We start from the raw sequence: 19,539 nt of genomic DNA, 5'->3' as shown, positions 1-19,539 counted from the left end.
GTTTGCAGCTTTTTTTACTTTTGAATCATTTCTGAGAGTTGGTTGATCATATTTCAGTTCTTTTCACAGTTCAAGCTAAAAGAAGTTTAAACTGTTTGGATATATGAAGTTGCCATTCAAGTTCATTGAGCATTTTACTATAAAAATTATTTGGAATACATGGTATCCAAGCGTATTTCAGTTACTGAAATAAATGCCAGCTCATTTCAGTCCAACTCTGAACCCTAGTTAATGCTATTACTTCAAAGAGAGACAAGCCTTTTCAACATTCACTTTTCTACAGATTCTAGTTCACCTATGTATTTCAGCATTCAACTTTCTGTAGATTCAAGTTCAAGTATAGAATGTACACACTAATTAAATAGTTAACATCTCTAGTTTTGAAGTGTTTCACCAATAATGAGCTGTACAGCTAAACTGTCGTCTCTGTTTTTACTATATATTTCCTTTGAAGACAATGCAGTATAAAAGCCTTTTCATTTGAGAATCTGCAAAAGAGAAGGGGAAAAAGAGTATTAAAAAATGGACATATTTTTTACATTAAAAGGACCAACAACTCAGGTTGCATGCTATTGACTTACTTTAATTTTGTTTTTTGAATCTCTCTTCTTTCTTCTTCATTTAATCTTTGAAGGATTGCTTCCAGTAGAGAAAAATGAAAGTTAATGTACTGAGCCACCTGAGAAGAAAAAAGAAAACAAAATGAAACATGAAAGAAAGCAGAGCATTTACGTGAGAGGTGCTGAGTTGGGAGGAAGCAAAGGCAGATTAAGGATGCTGGAATTCATACATCACTGCTAATTTCTTCTGCATCTTTATCCATGAGGAAAATGCGGGCATTCATTTTGGAAGGTCCCTGGATCAGCCTGTGCAGGAGTGGAATGTCTGTCTTCTTCAGTCGTTTTTGCTCTACGAATGAAAACAAGATCAACTTCAATCAGGAGTCCATTCTAGAGAAAAAGAATGATTAACTTATGCATTTATTTTCTTTCTTTAGTTTTTTTTTGAAAGATCTAATTCAAAACACCAAAACCTAACCACAGGTATTCACTTAAAAAGTAAGTTGGAATTAAACATGTTTAAATGAACTGAAAACGGACTTCTTTCTTTTGCTATCCTCGAAGGTTCACTGTAGCTATATCTCAAAGAATTCAACCTTCCCTTTGGTGAGTGAGCTCTAACAAATCTCCAGCCCCATTAAAGCCCTTTATTATAATTTTTCACTCATTTATTCAAAAAATATTCTTTCCTAGCTTGGTTCATATGATTCAATCTTTCCAGTTGCTCAGATCCAAAACTTTGTCATTATCCACAATTCTTTCTCTCTCCTGATAGTCAATCCTTGGTTCTTCCTTATCAGAATGTTTTTGATATTAGAAGGTTGTTATTTTTATTATTTCACATATTTGTGGCATTCAGTCTTTCAGCCATGATAATGGGAGCTTATTACAAACATCTTTAGGCATCTTGCACTTTTCATCTAATACATGCATTACATGGAATTCCCTCATTTCAACAGGCATAAATCTAGCTCATTCAATTTAATGACTGCATTATAATTACATATTCAATCCTTCCCCTGTAATGGGTGAGTTTGTCTTTATATTTTTGTCATTGAACAAAAACCTTTAGGAAAAGTCTTTTATTGTTGTTGTTTTTGTAAAATTGATTCTTATTAGGGGATGGTTTGGGCCAAAGGCTATATATATTATATGTAATATATATATATTATATATTATATTATTCACAGTATATATACTGCAAATAGTAAATATTGCTAAAATGAGTTCCAAAAAAGCAGACAATTATGTTTTCACCAGAATTAAATAAAAATATCTTTTTACTTTTGTCCATGGCAGCCACAGAGAATCATTCAAAAATGTTTTGCCAATCTGACTAAATGCAAGATAATCTGCATTGTAGCTTGAAATTGCACTTCACAGGATATTTTATTTCCTTGAGTTTAATGCTTTTCCTAAACATGTTTACTGATTATTTTAATTTGTGATTCTTTGAATTGCTTTATCATACTTTTTTCTATTTTTGTAGCATTGGTTGTCGTTTTATTACCATTATGCAAGAAATCTTTGACAATGTAAATGATTTTTATCTTCTATTCTTTACAATCTACCTATTACAGATATATGTACATACCTAGAGCTGTGTATTTACATGTATATATATATATATATACACACATATGTGTATCTTCTAGAATTTTCAAAAATTTATATATTTCTTCCATAAGGTTTTCAATTTACACGGATTTTAATTTTGTGTATTTGGAGACCCAGCTTTCATATTCTGGCATCAAAATGTATTATTTTATTCTATTTAATTTCTGGGCTTAAACATTCTAACACAAATTATAACCTAATTTTTACTAAATTAAACATTTACATTTTTTCAATTGTAAGGTTTACAAAAATTTCATTTTGGCTTTGCCTTAGGTTTTCTTTAATCTCTCTTTAACTCCCTGCTCCTACCAACCTGCATTAGTGTCTTCCCAGTATCCTACATCTAATCCTTTACCCCCACCACCAAGTTATGAATGTTTTGTTTACTGAGGAGGTAACGCCCCTAACAGCTTGTTGGACATTGCTCAGAAAGATGCAGTAACAAGTTCAGAGAGAAACGGTAAGCAATTGTGATTCCAGTAAGAGCTGAGGTGCGACGGGAAAGCCAAAACGGAAGAAGTACAGAAGTCAGTGAAAACTTAAATTCCAATAATTCCTGAAACCCTCACTGGGTTCTCAAGGGCTCTGATAGCCATTCAGATAATTTAATGTCTAGCTAACAAGTTCTTTTGTATTATAAACTCTCCTAGGATCCCTTATTCTTTTTTTTTAATAGAGGCATGTTTTATTTATTTACTTGTTTGTTTGTTATTTGTTTATACAAGCACTGGGTATAGTCAGAAGCGTGGAAGGGTGAGAGAATTCACCAGAGCCAGAGCAGGGAGCAGAGCAGGCAGAAGGACCGAAGTACACTGCTGAGGGGAGCAGCGGGCGGCCGGAGAGGTCTGTGTGCCATGTGGGACCCTCCTCAGGTGGCCGGGGAGCAGCCATGGGTCAAACCTGCGCTGCAGAGGCTAAGGGCAGCTTCGCAACCCAGCGCTCAACCGCTGCGCCACAGGGGAGGTCCGGATCCCTTATTCTTAAGGTTATTCTAAAACAGTCCCTCTCATCCTTCCTCCCCCCTTCATCCCTTTCTTCTACGTAATGAGGTGAACTATTTTTTGTCTTTCGGTAGTAAGAAAACAAACAATAACGCACTGGAGTCATGGAAAAAGGGTGATCAAACTTTCTTACCTCCTGTTGAAAAAATAATGTAAAGTGCAAAATCCTGGGCGCTATTTTCAATCTGTCAATGTAATAAATAAACAGACATTAATTCCTTGTCATAAGATACTTTCTAAGCTAGTGGAATTAGGTTCCATTTTTCACTTTCAGACGTTAAACCTTCCCTGATCCCCAGGAATAATATAATTTCTCAGGGCATAATTACTGAAAGTTGTTATACATAGGAAAAAGTCTTCAGAACTAACTGACATATTTGTAGGTCTATTTCAGAGGACATATATGTTCACAGACATATATGTGTCTAGAGTTAAATTATATGCCAGATATTTATATAGATCATTTTAAATAAAGATTACCTTAAATTTTTTTAGAAGTTGTTTTATTACTTCTTCAGTACTCATGTTACTGTTTATTCTGACCTTAGTTTCTGAACCAAAGACTGGAGTGAAAATTGATGTCTAGGAAAAAAAAAGGATTGTTATATAAGTCCTTAGAATTATATCAAACAAACAAGAGTCATTATCCTGAACCTGACCTTTTTATGGGCAAAAAAATCAGAATTATCAACTTAAAAAATTATCTTGTTTTGCTGTTTTTGTTGTTGTGTTTTTAGACTAAGTTAGGTACAAATATCAGTAAATAAACATTTTACCAAATAAGATATACAGATGGCCAGATGCACTGAAAGGTGTTTATCATTACATCATGAAGGAAAATACAAATCAAACCCACAATCAAATATCACGCCATCCCACTTAGAGTGGGTATTATCAAAAAGAAAAGAGGGGGGTCTCCTTGGTGGTACAGGGGTTAAAGACCACGCTATCAAACTATCCCCAGCCACTGCAGCATGAGTTCGATCCATGGCTGTCCAGGGAGCAGCCTACATGGTGCAGCAGACCTCTCCTGTCTTGCCTGCTGCTTCTCTCAGCAGTGTATTTCAGTAGATTTGCCTGTTCTGCTCCCTGCTCTGTCTCTGGTGAATCCTCCCACCACCATTCTCCTTCCCCTCCCTCACCTCTGGCCTACACCCCAGCTCTTGTATGTATAAATAAATAAAAATTAAATAATTTTTTTTTTTAAGATTTATTTATTTACTTATACAAGCACTGGGTACAGTCAGAAGCGCGGGAGGGTGAGAGAATTCACCAGAGCCAGAGCAGGGAGCAGAGCAGGCAGAAGGACCGAAGTACACTGCTGAGGGGAGCAGCGGGAGGCAGGAGAGGTCTGTGTGCCATGTGGGACCCTCCTCCGGTGGCCGGGGAGCAGCTGGGGATCGAACGGGCGCTGCAGAGGCTGCGGGCAGCTTCGCAACCCAGCGCTCAACTGCTATGCCACAGGGGAGGCCCCAAAAATAAAATAAATCTTTAAAAAAAAAATATTTAAGTGAATGGTTGAATGATTGTAAAATTACATGTCATGAAAAATTTTTGACACTAGATAAAAGGTTTTCTTATTTTTGGCAAAGTGGAATGTCTTACAAATACTATACAAATGCACATGTAAATATAACATACACTAAGTGAAACATCAGAATACAAATTATATCTATTCACCAGCTATACTTGCATCAAAAGATAGGCGTATAATGTATGAGACTTGAAAGGGACTGTGACAAAAATGACTGATTCTTTTATTTATTTATTTATTTATTTATTTAAAATAGAGGCATGCTTTATTTATTTGTTTGTTTGTTTGTTTTGTTTATACATGCACTGGGTACAGCCAGAAGCGCGGGAGGGTGAGAGAATTCACCAGAGCCAGAGCGGGGAGCAGAGCAGGCAGAAGGACCGAAGTACACTGCTGAGGGGAGCAGCGGGCGGCAGGAGAGGTCTGCGCGCCATGCGGGACCCTCCTCTGGTGGCCGGGGAGCAGCCGGGGATCGAACCGGCGCCGCAGAGGCCGCGAGCAGCTTCGCAACCCAGCGCTCAACCGCTGCGCCACCGGGGAGGCCCTGATTCTTTTATTTAAATGCTAATATCCAGGGGCCTCCCTGGTGGAGCAGTGGTTGAGTGCTGGGCTGAGAAGCTGCCCGCAGCCTCTGCAGTGCTGGTTCGATCCCGGGCTGCCGGCAAGGGTCCCACATGGCACGCAGACCTCTCCTGCAGCGCCTGCTGCTCCCCTCAGCAGTGTCCTCTAGCTATCTGCCTGTTCTTCTCCCTGCTCTGGCTCTGGTGAATTCTCTCACCCTCCTGCGCTTCTGACTGTACCCAGTGCTTGTATAAATAAATCTTTAAAAAAAAAATAAATAAATGCTAATACCCAGAGGTACTTTGAACCAATATCAATTGTAGCACTTACTTTATTTCATTTGCCGTTACATTGCATTTTTTACCCAAGCCCTGAGCTCCATGGTAGACACATCTGCTCCACGGCAGATACATCAAATGAGTCATCTTTATGTTTCCATGGTTGGCACAGGGTCTGTCACTTAGAGTTCACCCATTTTATTGGTTGTTGGTTAAAAACTTGGATTATGGAGTCAGACAAGTCTGGGTTCAGTTTCAGAGTTGCTACTTAAAAGCAGTGACCTAAAACAAATTGCTGAACCTCTGTTAACCTCAACTCATATTTAAAGTTGGGCAACTAGTGGTGCCTACTTCGTAGGATTGTTTTAGTGAATAATGGTAATTCATTAAAAATCAATAGCTTACTATCCAACCTATAGAGGAATCAATGAGCATTATGTATACTACCACAATTTTTAAAAAAGATTTATTTATTTTTATATAAGAACATGGGTACAGGCCAGATTCGCGGGAGGGTGAGAGGATTCACCAGAGACAGAGCGCGGAACAGAACAGGCAGACTGACGAAATACACTGCTGAGGGGAGCAGCGGGCGAGACAGGAGAGGTCTGCTGCACCATGTGGGATTCTCGGGTGCTCAACCGCCTGTGCCACCAGTGAGACCCTATACTACCACAATTTTTAAATGCAAGCTGGATTGAGCAGTATCATTAGCAAAAGGGATACTATTTGAAATGACAATGGGATTATACTCACTTCATGGTTGTAAAAATGTCCATTAATAGAGGCCCTGTGGTTCTGTTTGTCTTTTCTGCCCATGATTATAGGCTTCATCCTTTTTCCCACCAGGGTTGCTTCACTCATGGTTCTATAGAGCAATGGGGATTCTGGCTCTTGTTCTGCAATAGGCTTGAGAGTGTTGCTGTGATAAAATAAATAATCTGGGAAGAATAAAGATTATAAACCAGTATCATTCAGCTGCCCACCTCTTTGCATCCTGGGTGGATTTATGTAAGGTGTTTAACAAGTAAATATGTAACTAAACAATGGATAATAATGCTTTTAAACTTTGAGAAAACAACAATGTTCATAAGACTAGATTCCTCTGGTGGCATTTGTGTTCCACTTTATTCAGACTTTAAATAATTTTCTATTGTAATTTGTGTATCATCAAGTAAGCACAAGATAGTTCATCTTTCTCCAGTAGTAGAGCTTAATAAATACAAATAGATTTTTATGTTATGTTTGGTGTCAAAATATTGGCATTTCCCTGTGTTTTGATGAGTATTTTCAAATGATTAATAGGAAGGACTATGATATAAGAGATGTCAAAAGGCCATAAGAGAATAAGGGAATATTGGAAGGAACATCATGTTATAGAATCTACATTGTTGTAAAGACAGTGTAGGAGATCTAAAAAAATAACAAAACATTGGAAGTTGTAGGCTCATGAACGTAAAGTCAGCTGGATACCCTTGCTCAGTCTGAGCCCAGCTTGGTAATATCACACCCCAGGAACATGACCCCTCACCCTCATCTCAATAATCAGCAGCTCCTGGGCTGGTATAATTTATGTGAAAATCAACTTGTAAATCCATGTAAAATACAAGATTCCATGCCTCATATTTAGACTTTTAGCAACAACACTTGTAATTTCATTATCATTCTAACACCATCATTGGTACAACTATGAATGTCACATATCATAGGAACTAGCATTTTTCATTGGTTAGCTAAATTCAATACATGCTGTTCAAGCAGATTTCTCTTTTAGGTAAATGACTGAAACAACTCCATCAAATAGAGTGACTCGAGGGCCTCCCCGGTGGCGCAGCGGTTGAGCGCTGGGTTGCAAAGTTGCCCGCAGCCTCTGCAGCACCGGTTCGATCCCCGGCTGCTCCCCGGCCACGGGAGGAGGGTCCCACATGGCGCGCAGACCTCTCCTGCCACCCGCTGCTCCCCTCAGCAGTGTACTTTGTCAGTCTGCCTGCTCTGCTCCCCGCTCTGGCTCTGGTGAATTCTCTCACCCTCCCGTGCTTCTGACTGTACCCAGTGCTTGTATAAATAAATAAAATAAATAGATCTTTAAAAAAAAAAAAAAAACTTTAAAAAAAAAACAAAAATAGAGTGACTCGACTATCTCTGCTTCTTCTGAGAAGCAATGTTATATAAATATTTATCAAGTAAAATGCATTTATTGATGAATTAAAAAGACAGAATGGGAATATAGAGGTTATTAAAATCATGTATGATTGCTCACATTTATGCAATATCTTTAGTAAGTTAAATTGAAGAATGAGGAGATGTGCTTTATTTATTATATCCATACAGATAAATGTATTGTTTTTTTGAGAAACAATTATTTCTATGCAGGGCCTCCCCGGTGGCCCAGCTTTGAGCGCTGGGTTGCGAAGCTGACCACAGCCTCTGCAGCACCGGTTCGATCCCCGACTGCTCCCTGGCCACTGGAGGAGGGTCCCAAATGGTGCGCAGACCTCTCCTGCCGCCCGCTGCTCCCCTCAGCAGTGTACTTTGGTCCTTCTGCCTGCTCTGCTCCCTGCTCTGGCTCTGGTGAATTCTCTCACCCTCCCGTGCTTCTGACTGTACCCAGTACCTGTATAAATGAATAAATAAATCTTAAAAACAAAACAAAACAAAACAATCATTTATATGCAATTACCAGTGCTGAATCTTCTCCTAATCTTTCAAATGTAGTGAATTTTTCCCTTGACCTTTGAAATGGCACCTAACTTCATGATTTCTACTCAGTTCCCTGGTGCTTCAAGATCAGCATCTAACACTTGGATTCTTAAAATAGTCTCTTTAGGATAAACCTCTAGTTCAGTGGATCTTGATTTGTTTTAAAAACCAACTCCAGTGGGACTCTGTTGAAATCTGTGGATCTTATCTTGCCTTCTCTTTTTCCCTCCTTACCATCACGCCCCCAAAACACTTTTCCAGTCCCCCGCCCCAGTTCTCCTACTTTGTAGTAGGTCTGAGGCATAGTTCCTGACTCAGAGTTAACTAATCCCCCAGATCAGACCAGTTTTCATGTTTGCTTTTAATTCAAAACCTTCTGCCTTGGTCTCAGGATTTTACTGGTATATTAGCTTGTTTTTATGGAGAAGACTTAATATTTTCCCTTAATTTCTGAAAACAAAATATTAAAAACATGGTTTATAGTGGATACAGTTGTTTTGTAGCAATAAGAGTCTTCAGAGTGTCTTATTTAACATACTATCATAAGCAGAACCACAAATGAAGTTTGAGGATTATGTTGACACTTTTAAGTACTTTTTTAAAACACTTAAATATTGGAAGCCTAAGACTACTGAGATATTTAATTTGATAAAAAGTGATGATACTTATTAATAGGCAATCAGTATTGCTAGTATTATTTATTTTACATTGGTTATAGTTAGTTCTAAGTAGTTATTTATTCATCTATTTTCCCCACCTCAATGAATCTGCTTGGTAAGAAAGAGATTGTTTTACTGATCTTTGTATTTGCAGAATCCAACACAAAGCACAGTACAGTATTAAGTGTTCAGAAAAATATCTATGAGATGAATGTATACATTTGTACCTGGCATTGTAGTTGCATATTAAGTTATATAAGATTTTGAGAGTTGAATTTATTTTGTTTACTAATGTAAACATTGTTCCACTGAGTGTCTTGGTTCATTTAGTACAGTTTACACAAATAGTTATTGAATAAAATGGATGTGCTCAGCTCTTGTGTAGAGAAGAAAGGCTTGCAAGGGTGACCTGAGGCTGTGTTTGGGAAGCTTTGAGAGTAATAGCTCCCTACAGTGGTATAAAACTTCAGTTAAACAAAAAAACTGACCTTTCTGCCTAAAATAAATGAAAGAAAAATTAACTGAGAGTCTTGGTCTAACAAAACAAGCTACTGAGTATAATAAATGATCCTAATCTTTGGGGAAAATATTGAACAATTTTATGTCTATAAACTTTATTTAAACCATTAGTTTTTCCTAAGCTAGTAGATCAGTGACTTGTAATTTAAGGAAATCATACCTTTATATAGCAAAGTAGTTCTTAAACATCATAGCAATACTGTAGTGGCCTAAGTGAATGTGTTCCTAAGAAACTATAAAGATATAAATATACTATTAAGCAGTTTCTGTAAAATATTAAATTTCAGAGAAACATTTTAGATTCATGTTTCACATTAATTAAAAAATGTCTCCCCATCAATAAGAGTTTGATACTAACCTTCCTGGGAATTTGTTGCTTCAGACACTGGAATCTGGGTCCTGTCCAAATCACTGATGTGATAAAGATCATCAAATTCCCCCCAGCGTGTCATTCTCCTGAAAAGTAAAACATTTTGTAAATGGCATACATGATGAGGCTTATGATCATTTTCAGATTTATAGTATTAATATAGCACTGTGGACCTATGTAGGCAGACATAGCACCTTAAATTATAACAATTTTATGATATTATTAAAATTATATTTATAGCAGAATGGTCAGCATGGGTTTTAAATACTTTATTTAGGGTCTCCCTGGTGGTGCAAGGGATTAAATCTCAGCACTATGAAGCTCGATCCCCAGCCAGGATGCTACCCATATGGCACAGCAGACTTCTCCTGTCTTGCCCGGTGCTCCTCTCAGCAGTGTGCTTCAGTCAATCTGCCTGTTCTGTTTCCCACTCTGTCTCTGGTGAATCCTCTCACCCCCCACACCTCTGACCCGACACTCAGTTCTTGTATGCATAAATAAATAAATATTTAATAAATAAATAAATACTTTATTCGAACATATCTTGATACAATGATTCAGTTACAAGCTAAAAAGCACGGTTAGATGATTCTGTAAAACGTATGTAAACAGAAATAGTAGAAACCAATATAAAGCCGTTGTTGTTCAGATTTTCCACAATGCTCTTAGAGTATGGATACAAAAACCTTTGTTTTGCTAATATGCATTGGGTTCCTTTTTGTATTCAAAGCATTGTTAGCTAGAGTAGCTCTAAATTAATAAGATATGCTGCATATCTACTATGCAGAAAGCAATCTACAAAGGAAGATAGAGTATGAGAATTATCTTTTATAGGCTAATAACCAAACACATGCTAATGCACACAATAAATAAAACCAAACAACTATTTATTTTTATCAGCTAGACCAACACTCATCTCTATTTATATGGCCTTGGATAAGTTACTTATCTTCTCTGTGCCTTAGTGTCCCTGTCCATAAAATGGGGACAATAATTGCATGAGGTAGGATAAAGTTGTTGAGAGGATTAAATGAGCTAATTTGTATAAAATTCTTGAGACAGTACCCAATGAATACAAAGTAATTAATATGTGTTAAAAATTATCACAGTCATCCTCATCTTCATTGTTATCCTCATCATAAATGCCACCATCTGTATCCATTTTACAATGAGTCAGAAACCTTTAGAGATACAAGATATTCCTGAATCTCTCTAGGTTAAAGGATACTTTAGCTGGGACAGTGTTAGTTCTCCTAAGGGTCTCCTTCATATCATTTATCTATCTTCCTTATAACTACAAATACTCATCCATAGGGAATTTGCAGTGATAGTGTACCTAGTATCAGTGGTAGTACAAACATGCTTATCAATACTAGTGGTAGCAAATATGAATAAACATGATCCTTTTCTTCCTTGATCTCTGAATTCCTTTGAAGTCTTTTGACAACTTTTATAACACTGACTCTCAATAATTCTATGAAGTAAATAAGTGAGATTTATCACAGGAATGATGGTGTAGACAAAATATCAACAAAAGGCAAAAACTAGAAAGCCAGACTAGTGGTGCCATGATTTGGGAGATTTGACACTGGTTTCACCCTCTTACAGTTCAGTGGCATCACATAAATATAGGGAGACAAACACATTCAAAAGAGAGTGTGTGGAGTTGTTGCCACTCTACCATCAGAGCAGAAAGCAGCTCTGGATTATGTAACCTGAAGTGCTACCATACAACCGTGAACATGCTTAAGCTTGTGGGTATTTCCTCTCAGTTTTCAAAAGTAATTGGTGAGAACTTTACGTAATGTCAAATAGTTCTACGTGCCTCAGTGGGGATTATTTGTATTGCTCTGACCAAGTTTCAGGATGTATGCCATTAGCAAATTTAAGCTAAAGGGAAGTTTTCTAATGAGTTGCAAAATAAAAAGGAAGTAGAAATTTGATATACAAATAGAATGTGGTCACATAGAATGGGGTCAATTCTCTACCTGTCCTATAAGAAAGGCAAAAGACTATTGATGGTATTCAAATGTACACCTGTCCAGTTTCTATAATGTCCTTCTTCCTCCCATGAGTTGCACAAAATGTTCCAAAGCAGACTTTGAAAAGACCTTACAAACAGAAATGAAAACTGGTACATGCATATAAAACCTCAATAAGGCTGTTTATTTTTTTGTGTGAAAAATTTCCAAAGCAAAATACTTGAACCAGGTATGAGGGATCAAGGTCTGCCTACAGAATTGCTTCTTTATATAAAAGATCCCAAGTGGTCACATCATAAACAAACTGATTCAATTTTAAGCTCTACCACTTCTATTAAACTGACTCAGTGTGACTTATTTCAAAGATAACTAAAGTTACCACAACAAACTGAAGATTCAAAGGGTGTACTGAAAGACACAAAAGTACAGCCCTTCCAGCAGCTAAGTATAGAACTTTCACATCCTTTACTCTGCATCCTCTTGCTGGAGACATCAAATCTGTGATCTTGTAAAAGCAGAAGTAGAGGTTGTTCTCACAGAAATCCAGTATGGGGAAGGCGACATGAGAGAAGTTTTTACAGAATGAGGGAATAGTCCATTTCTTTATACCACTACATTTAAAGGTCAGAATTTTAATGTAGGTCACCTTAAAAATGGAAGCCAAAATGGGTGCCTAGGCTTGGATTAAAACAGAGTCGCACCTTAGCTGCCTATGTAACCTGCTAGGAATCCAGAGACAAGGGACCAGCCATCCGAATATGCTTCACCTTCCTGCTGAGTGTACAGCTGGTTCCCACAAAGGATTCTTGGCTAATTAATCAAAACTAATAGAGAAAGAGAGAGGGGGGGGAGAGAGAGAGAGAGAGAGAGAGAGAGATTAAAATGGGAAAAGGCAGAAATGAAGAAAACAAAAAAAATTATTCCTATTATTCCTTCTGTGAATATTACTTTTTCTAAGAATTGAAAGGGGAAAAAATTTAACACAACTACACAGAGAACTGTTTGATGCATTTATTGAGCATCAAATGCATTTTTCTGTGTCCTGCTAAACATAATCAGGACAATCATATAGAATAAAGTCTCCAGAAAGTAGGAAGAGCTGTTTGTTTTACAAGAAGGGAGAAGTTTAAATTTTATCCTCCCTTATTTGTAACCAGGCGAGAGCTAATGAAATTTTGCATTTCATCATGCCTTTTTCTAATGGAGGAAAGCTGTCTAGGGCTTTTCCTAGGAGAGAAGCAGTAGGCTCTGGAGCCCTAAACAGGAGGCAGCTCAGTCCTGCCTCTTGATAACTGGGAATCTTGCACAAATTACCTCACCAGTTAGAGCCCTGGTTTCTGAACACATAATTCACAGAGTTGCTGGGAAATTAAATAAGACCATGTATAACCAGTTAGTAGCACTCCCAATAAAGGTAAAGGAGTGTATAATAAAGGTGAATATGAAGATTACCTTCTAACGAATTAAGAACATGAAGGAGAGCTTACCCTTTGGAAAAGACATCTGGTGACTTCAACATAGGGATGTGTTTCTCATCTTGTATTTTCAGTTGTATTGGTCGTTTAACGCCCCAGAAAATATCCAACATTCCTTCAACAACTGGACTACCATCTTCAGTCTAGGGGAGAAATCAATGGTCTCAACACTGTTTTTGTATTATTTATAGAAGGTGAAATTGTTAACTGAAGAAGCAGACCTAAAGTGTGTGAGATATCTTTTTTTTTTTTTAAAGATTTACTTATTTATTTATACAAGCACTGGGTACAGTCAGAAGCGCAGGAGGGTGAGAGAATTCACCAGAGCCAAAGCAGGGAGCAGAACAGACAGAAGGACGAAATACACTGCTGAAGGGAGCAGCGGGTGGCAGGAGAGGTCTGCACGCCATGTGGGACCCTCACCCGGTGGCCAGGGATCGAACCGTCACTGCAGAAGCTGCAGGCAGTTTCTCAACCCAGTGCTCAACTGCTGCGCCACCAGGGAGGCCCCTGTGAGATATCTTAATAGACAAAAACAATAAATTCTTAGGTGAGATTGTTTGGCTTTTTAATTTAGCTACAAATAATTCTACTTTGAAATTTTCTTTTATTTTTGAAAACAGAGATAAACAGCATAGTGAGTCATAATCACCACAGGACATAGGATGTGAAAATGCTTTCTAAACTTTATGATTCAATTAAGTGGAAGTTTAATTCTCATATTCTGTTTAATTTTAAATTAAAGCAGAGTTAAAAACTGAACTAAACTACAAATCAGGAAAATAGCAATGGAGAGATTTACTTTTTCCTCATTTCTGAACAGGAAAAATTTAACTCATAAGATTATTATCCAAAATGAATGAATAATGTATTATAAAATTATATAGAAAATACAGAACAAAGAAATATTTTTGAAAAAGTCATTAGCATCTGAAGATTTTATTGTAAGTTAGAAATATTAGCATAGAAGGAAATGTTATGCAAAGAAAAATTCACAGCATAGATTGAACATATACTGTGAATATAAATATTAATGTCAAAACATAGTCCCAGAGAACATATTTTCCAATCTTATTTTTTTCTCTCTTATATATAAAAGTCCATTACTAAAGAATTATTATTATAGAAAATTTGGAAAATATAGACACCCAAATTGAAAGTTCATAAATAAACCTACATATATATGGACAACTATTTATGAAAAATGATCAGGAGCATAAAATGAAGCAAGGAAAGTCTCTTCAATAACTGGTGCTGGAAAAAGGGCATAGTCACATGCAAAAGAATGAAACTAACACACACTACATTGAAAATAATGATCAGAATGTAAGACCCGAAATCACAAAATACATAGAATACAGATAACATGTTCCTCGATATCAACTGCAACGATATTGTTGGTCACTTGATCCCCAACAAGGGATCCAAAAGCAAAAATTAACAAATGGATCTGCATCAAACAGAAAAGCTTCTGCTCTGTGAAAGAAACTATCATAAAAACTAAAAACTTCCTACCGAAAGGGAGAAGATATTTGCAAATCATATATCTGACAAGGGGTTAATATACAAAATACTTAAAGGACTCATAAAACTCTGCAACAAAAAAAACAAACAACTTTATTAAAAAATGGGCAGAGGATCTAAATGGATACTTCTCCAAAGAAGCCATACAGATGGTCAACAGGCACATGAAAAAATATTCATCATCTCTTATTATTAGGAAAATGAAAACAAATACAATGTGATATCACCTCACACCTGTGAAAATGACAATTATCCAAAAGACATGTGCTGTAAGATGAATGTGGAGAGAAGGGAACACTTGTACAAAGTTAGTGGGAATGTAAATTGGTGCATTGTAAGCATTATGGAAATTTCTAAAAAAACTAAGAATGGAAATCCCATATGATCCATATATCCACTTCTGATATTTATCTAAAGAATATAAAATGCTGATTTAAAGATATCTATGCACTCTATGCAATCACAGTATTACTTACAATAGCCAAGCACCCTAAGTACCCATCAACAGATGATTGGATAAAGAAGATGTGGTATATGTGCATAAGGGAACACCACTTTATTATTAAAAAAATGCATTTTTGCCATTGCAACAATGTGGATGGACTTACAGAATGTTATGCATAATGAAATAAGTTAGAAGGAGAAAGACAAACACTGTATGATTTCACTCATATGTAGCACATAAAGAAACAAAATAAGAATGAACTAAACAAGATAAAAGAAACATTTAGAATATAAGACTGAACCAATGATTGTCAGAAGAAAAGAATGGAAGATAAATCTGGTAAAAGGGGTCAATCTTAGGGTGAAGAATAGATTTAAACTTTTAGTAATGAACATAATGTAGTATATGCAGATGTTGATGTATACTGATACATACCTGAAACCTATATAATATTATAGGTAATATATTTTTTTTTTTTAATAGAGGCATGCTTTATTTATTTGTTTGCTGGTTTGTTTGTTTTGTTTATACATGCACTGGGTACAGTCAGAAGCGCGGGAGGGTGAGAGAATTCACCAGAGCCAGAGCGGAGAGCAGAGCAGGCAGAAGGACCGAAGTACACTGCTGAGGGGAGCAGCGGGCGGCAGGAGAGGTCTGCACGCCATGTGGGACCCTCCTCCGGTGGCCGGGAAGCAGCCGGGGATCGAACCGGCGCCTCAGAGGCCGTGTGCAGTTTCGCAACCCAGCGCTCAACCGCTGCGCCACCGGGGAGGCCCTATAGGTAATATTTTTAAAGGAAACAATATCAGTTCAGTTTGTACAGTAGCCTATCAGTTGTTGTACCCCTAAAAATGTTTTATAATTTCAGTACTTTTCAGAATTGTTTCCTAAGCTGAGGGGAGCAGCGGGTGGCAGGAGAGGTCTGCGCACCATGTGGGACTCTCCAGTGGCCGGGGAGCAGCAGGGGAGCAGCAGGGGAGCAGCAGGGGAGCAGCAGGGGAGCAGCAGGGGATCGAACAGGCGCTGCAGAGGCTGCGGGCAGCTTCGCAACCCAGAGCTCAACCGCTGCGCCACCGGGGAGGCCCTGTTTCCTAAATTTTAAAATGTGTTATTGTGACATCGTGGCCATTCACTGGATTCTAATTCAGCCATTTTAACTAAATCCAAATATGTTAATTAAGTCCAAATATGTTAACTAAATCCAAAGATGTGTGATAATTTATTTAACAATTCCACACTGGTGGACACAATTTTTCTTCATTAGAAATGACATCACCGTGAACATCTTTCTAGATATGCCCTGGTGTGGTAAGAAAACATTGGGATAGATTTCTAGTAGACTTGGTGTTTAAAAGATAAATACTGTTTTTAAATTCAAAAGCAAATACATTATTAAAATTATTTTAAATGCTTTCCTACTGCAAAACTGGTTGGAAAGTCATGTGTTCCAGATCTGGGATTTTGTGATAGTGTCTAAAAAGAAAAATCATTATCAAGTTAAAGATTCCCCTATTTCTCCTAGACTGTTCATGCTGTTGGATTATGGACTCAAACTCATCCTGACTTTTTTTAAAGGAATATTTTCTTCTAAAGTAAACTATAGTACATTTCTTTGATGTGCTTACCTGTCCATATAAAATATGCAGATTTTTCTGGTCCCCATAAAAAATGTTATAGTTCTTCAATAAAGAATTAAGTTCATCCCTAAAAAGAAAGTATTGCATTTAGTTCCATATAGTTTTAGGCTTTTTAACAGTAAAAGGCAATAACTTGTGCTTACACTTTATCATAAAGTGTGAAAAAGAAAGAAATGGTTCAATAAATATTTACTATTCTGTAATTTTAACTTAATGGAGGTCATTGAAAACTAAAGCCTTCTTATGACATCAACAAACATTGACGGTTTTAATTCATAAATACATAAAGTTGGGGAAATGACTGACGGAGGGAGCAGTGATGAAGTCAGAGTTCTCTAACAGAAGGCAGCCATGAGATAGCTATTTGTTTTCACATTCTTTTTTGACTTTTTTTTTTTAAGATTTATTTATTCATGCATACAAGAACTGGGGTGCAGTCCAGATGTGCAGGAGGGTGAGAGGATTCACCAGAGACAGAGAGGGGAACAGAACAGGCAGACTGACTGAAATACACCGCTGAGGGGAGCAGTAGGCGAGAAAGGAGAGGTCTGCCGCACCATATGGGCATCTCCCCAGCCTGAAGGGATTGAACCTGTGCTGCAGAGGCTGCGGACATTCTCACAGTGCTGTGCTCAACCGCCTGTGCCACCAGGGAGGCCCAAACATTTAACCAACTTAAGCAATCAGTATGTGTCTGACATTGTGCTTCCCACTAGGGATACACTAACAGTTCAGGAATGGTCTCTGCACCCCAGTTTTCTTCTCCTTCATGGCAGGTGGGATCTGACAGTGGGAACCCTCCATCCTTCCATCTGTGCTGCTCCCACTCAAGATGCTTATCCCACCCAACTCACTGTCTCTCATCTGGACTATTGCAAAGTCTCCTAAATCCTCCCTGTATCTGCTATCAGTTGCAACAACAGGAATTATTTTAATGTAAGCCTGATCATCTCTATCCTTTCCTCAAAAATCTCCAGTATTTTCCCGTAATCAGAACAAAAGCCAACATCCTTCCAATGACTTCAAAGGTCAAATGTGATATGCTCTGTTGATCACCTTTGATCTCAATTCCCACTGCTCTTTCTTTCAGTCTCTGAGCGGAGCTCCTTGATGTTCCTTGAATGCCCAGGAACATGCTCACTCACCTCAAGGCCTTTGAACTTGTTGATGCTCTTCCCTCTTCCTTCATGGCCCTCCCCCAACTCACTGTCACTTGCTGCTGCTGCATTTAACTATTTACTCAAAAGCCACCTTTTCAAGGAGCTCTTTTTTTTTTTTTAAAGATTTATGTTTTTATGCATACAAGAACTGGGGTACAGGCTAGAGGCATGGAGGGGTGGTGGTGAGAGGACCCACCAGAAACAGAGTGGGGAGCAGAACAGGCAGATCTACTGAAATACACTCCTGAGGGGAGCAGCAGGCAAGACAGGAGAGGTCTGCTACAACATGTGAGTTAGCTCCCTGGCTGGGATCGAACTCATGCTGCAGTGGCTGCAGATAGCTTCATAGTGCTGAGACTTAACTCCTGTGCAACCAGGGAAGCTCTCAAGGAGTTCTTGATCAATCTAAAATTTGTCTTCTCCAAACTTGTGTATCTTTTTTTCTCCTCTGCCCCATAGTCACCATCCCCCCCCCCATTTTTTGATAAGTAAAATATTTTTACTTATCCCATATTCTATCTCCCTCCACTAGACTGTAGCTGCAGGTATATTTGAATGTTTTGTTTACACTGTATTCTCTGTGCCTGGAAGACTGCTTGGCACATACAGAGAAATTAAATACCTGAAAAATGAAGTAAGCAGAGAAATTCTTATTCTTAACAAACCAAACAAAATGGGGTGGGGGAAGCTTTTTTATATAAGCAGTTTTACAGGGGGAAATTCATGATATTAAATTTCCAAACATATTAAGCACTAAAATCCCTTTCATGTTCAAATTGTGCCTTCCTCTCATAAGAATATTGGCTCCATGAGGACGGAATTTTGGTCTGTTTAATTACAGCACAGACTTGCTTACAATAGGCTCTAATTCAACAAAATCTTAATGAATATTAAATCATAATTTGTAATATTGATTTTTAAATGTTTGAGATTATATTTGATTTTTTCCCATTTTTCTCACTTGTAATTGTAATTTGCACATTTAGAGGATCAATACACTCCTCACAATTAACATTTAAGAAAATTCTATAGAATTCCCACATGCTATTGTTCCATTTTCTAGGAGGGTTACTTTAGAATTATAGCATTAATGAATCATCCTGTCCTAACTATCATTTAGTACATTGATTTTGTTCCCTTGGAGTCAAATTTTGGGGAAAGCAATTAAAAATACATTACCAAAGAAATGACTCACAAGCTGGGACTGGGAAATCTGAGGTTTCTCATTCCCCTCCCCAGGGGAATATGCAGTCGTCTTGACTTTGTGACAACGAGACAGTCCTTATCCTCCTCCCATGGAACAGCAGGACCCAGAAACTGCTTCAGATATAGCCTCGAGAGAGTGTGTACGTGTGGTGTGTTGTTGAGACTATCTGGTTTACATATATCTACTGAACATAATACAAGCCTCTATAAAACTTTGAGATTTGGTGGGGTGTGCTGTGGAAAACTACTCATTGTGGGGTCACCCAAGACAATGCTTCCTAAGTAAGTCCCCTTGTTCATTAAAACTGCTA

At 37.7% G+C, this 19,539-nt stretch overlaps 1 protein-coding gene across 2 annotated transcripts in view; it reads right to left on the bottom strand.

The window, feature by feature from the left end:
* Positions 1–412: 412 nt before the first annotated feature.
* Positions 413–19,539, bottom strand: part of RASSF6 (Ras association domain family member 6) — a gene marked incomplete at both ends in the record, with an annotated part of 37,791 nt that continues 18,664 nt past the window's right edge. Inside the window, 9 exons of one of the 2 annotated variants that reach the window (XM_084233558.1) lie at positions 413–488; positions 582–679; positions 791–909; positions 3,312–3,363; positions 3,659–3,760; positions 6,308–6,492; positions 9,788–9,885; positions 13,269–13,399; positions 16,851–16,929. In XM_084233558.1, coding sequence (XP_084089684.1) covers positions 413–488; positions 582–679; positions 791–909; positions 3,312–3,363; positions 3,659–3,760; positions 6,308–6,492; positions 9,788–9,885; positions 13,269–13,399; positions 16,851–16,929 — 940 coding nt within the window. The remainder of the gene's footprint in view (positions 489–581; positions 680–790; positions 910–3,311; positions 3,364–3,658; positions 3,761–6,307; positions 6,493–9,787; positions 9,886–13,268; positions 13,400–16,850; positions 16,930–19,539) is intronic. The other variant, XM_084233559.1, reaches the window with a different exon arrangement.

This window comes from Talpa europaea (assembly GCF_964194135.1).
Source record: "Talpa europaea genome assembly, chromosome: 5".
Classification (NCBI taxonomy): domain Eukaryota; kingdom Metazoa; phylum Chordata; class Mammalia; order Eulipotyphla; family Talpidae; genus Talpa; species Talpa europaea.
This window is presented reverse-complemented; position numbering and strand designations above follow the sequence as displayed.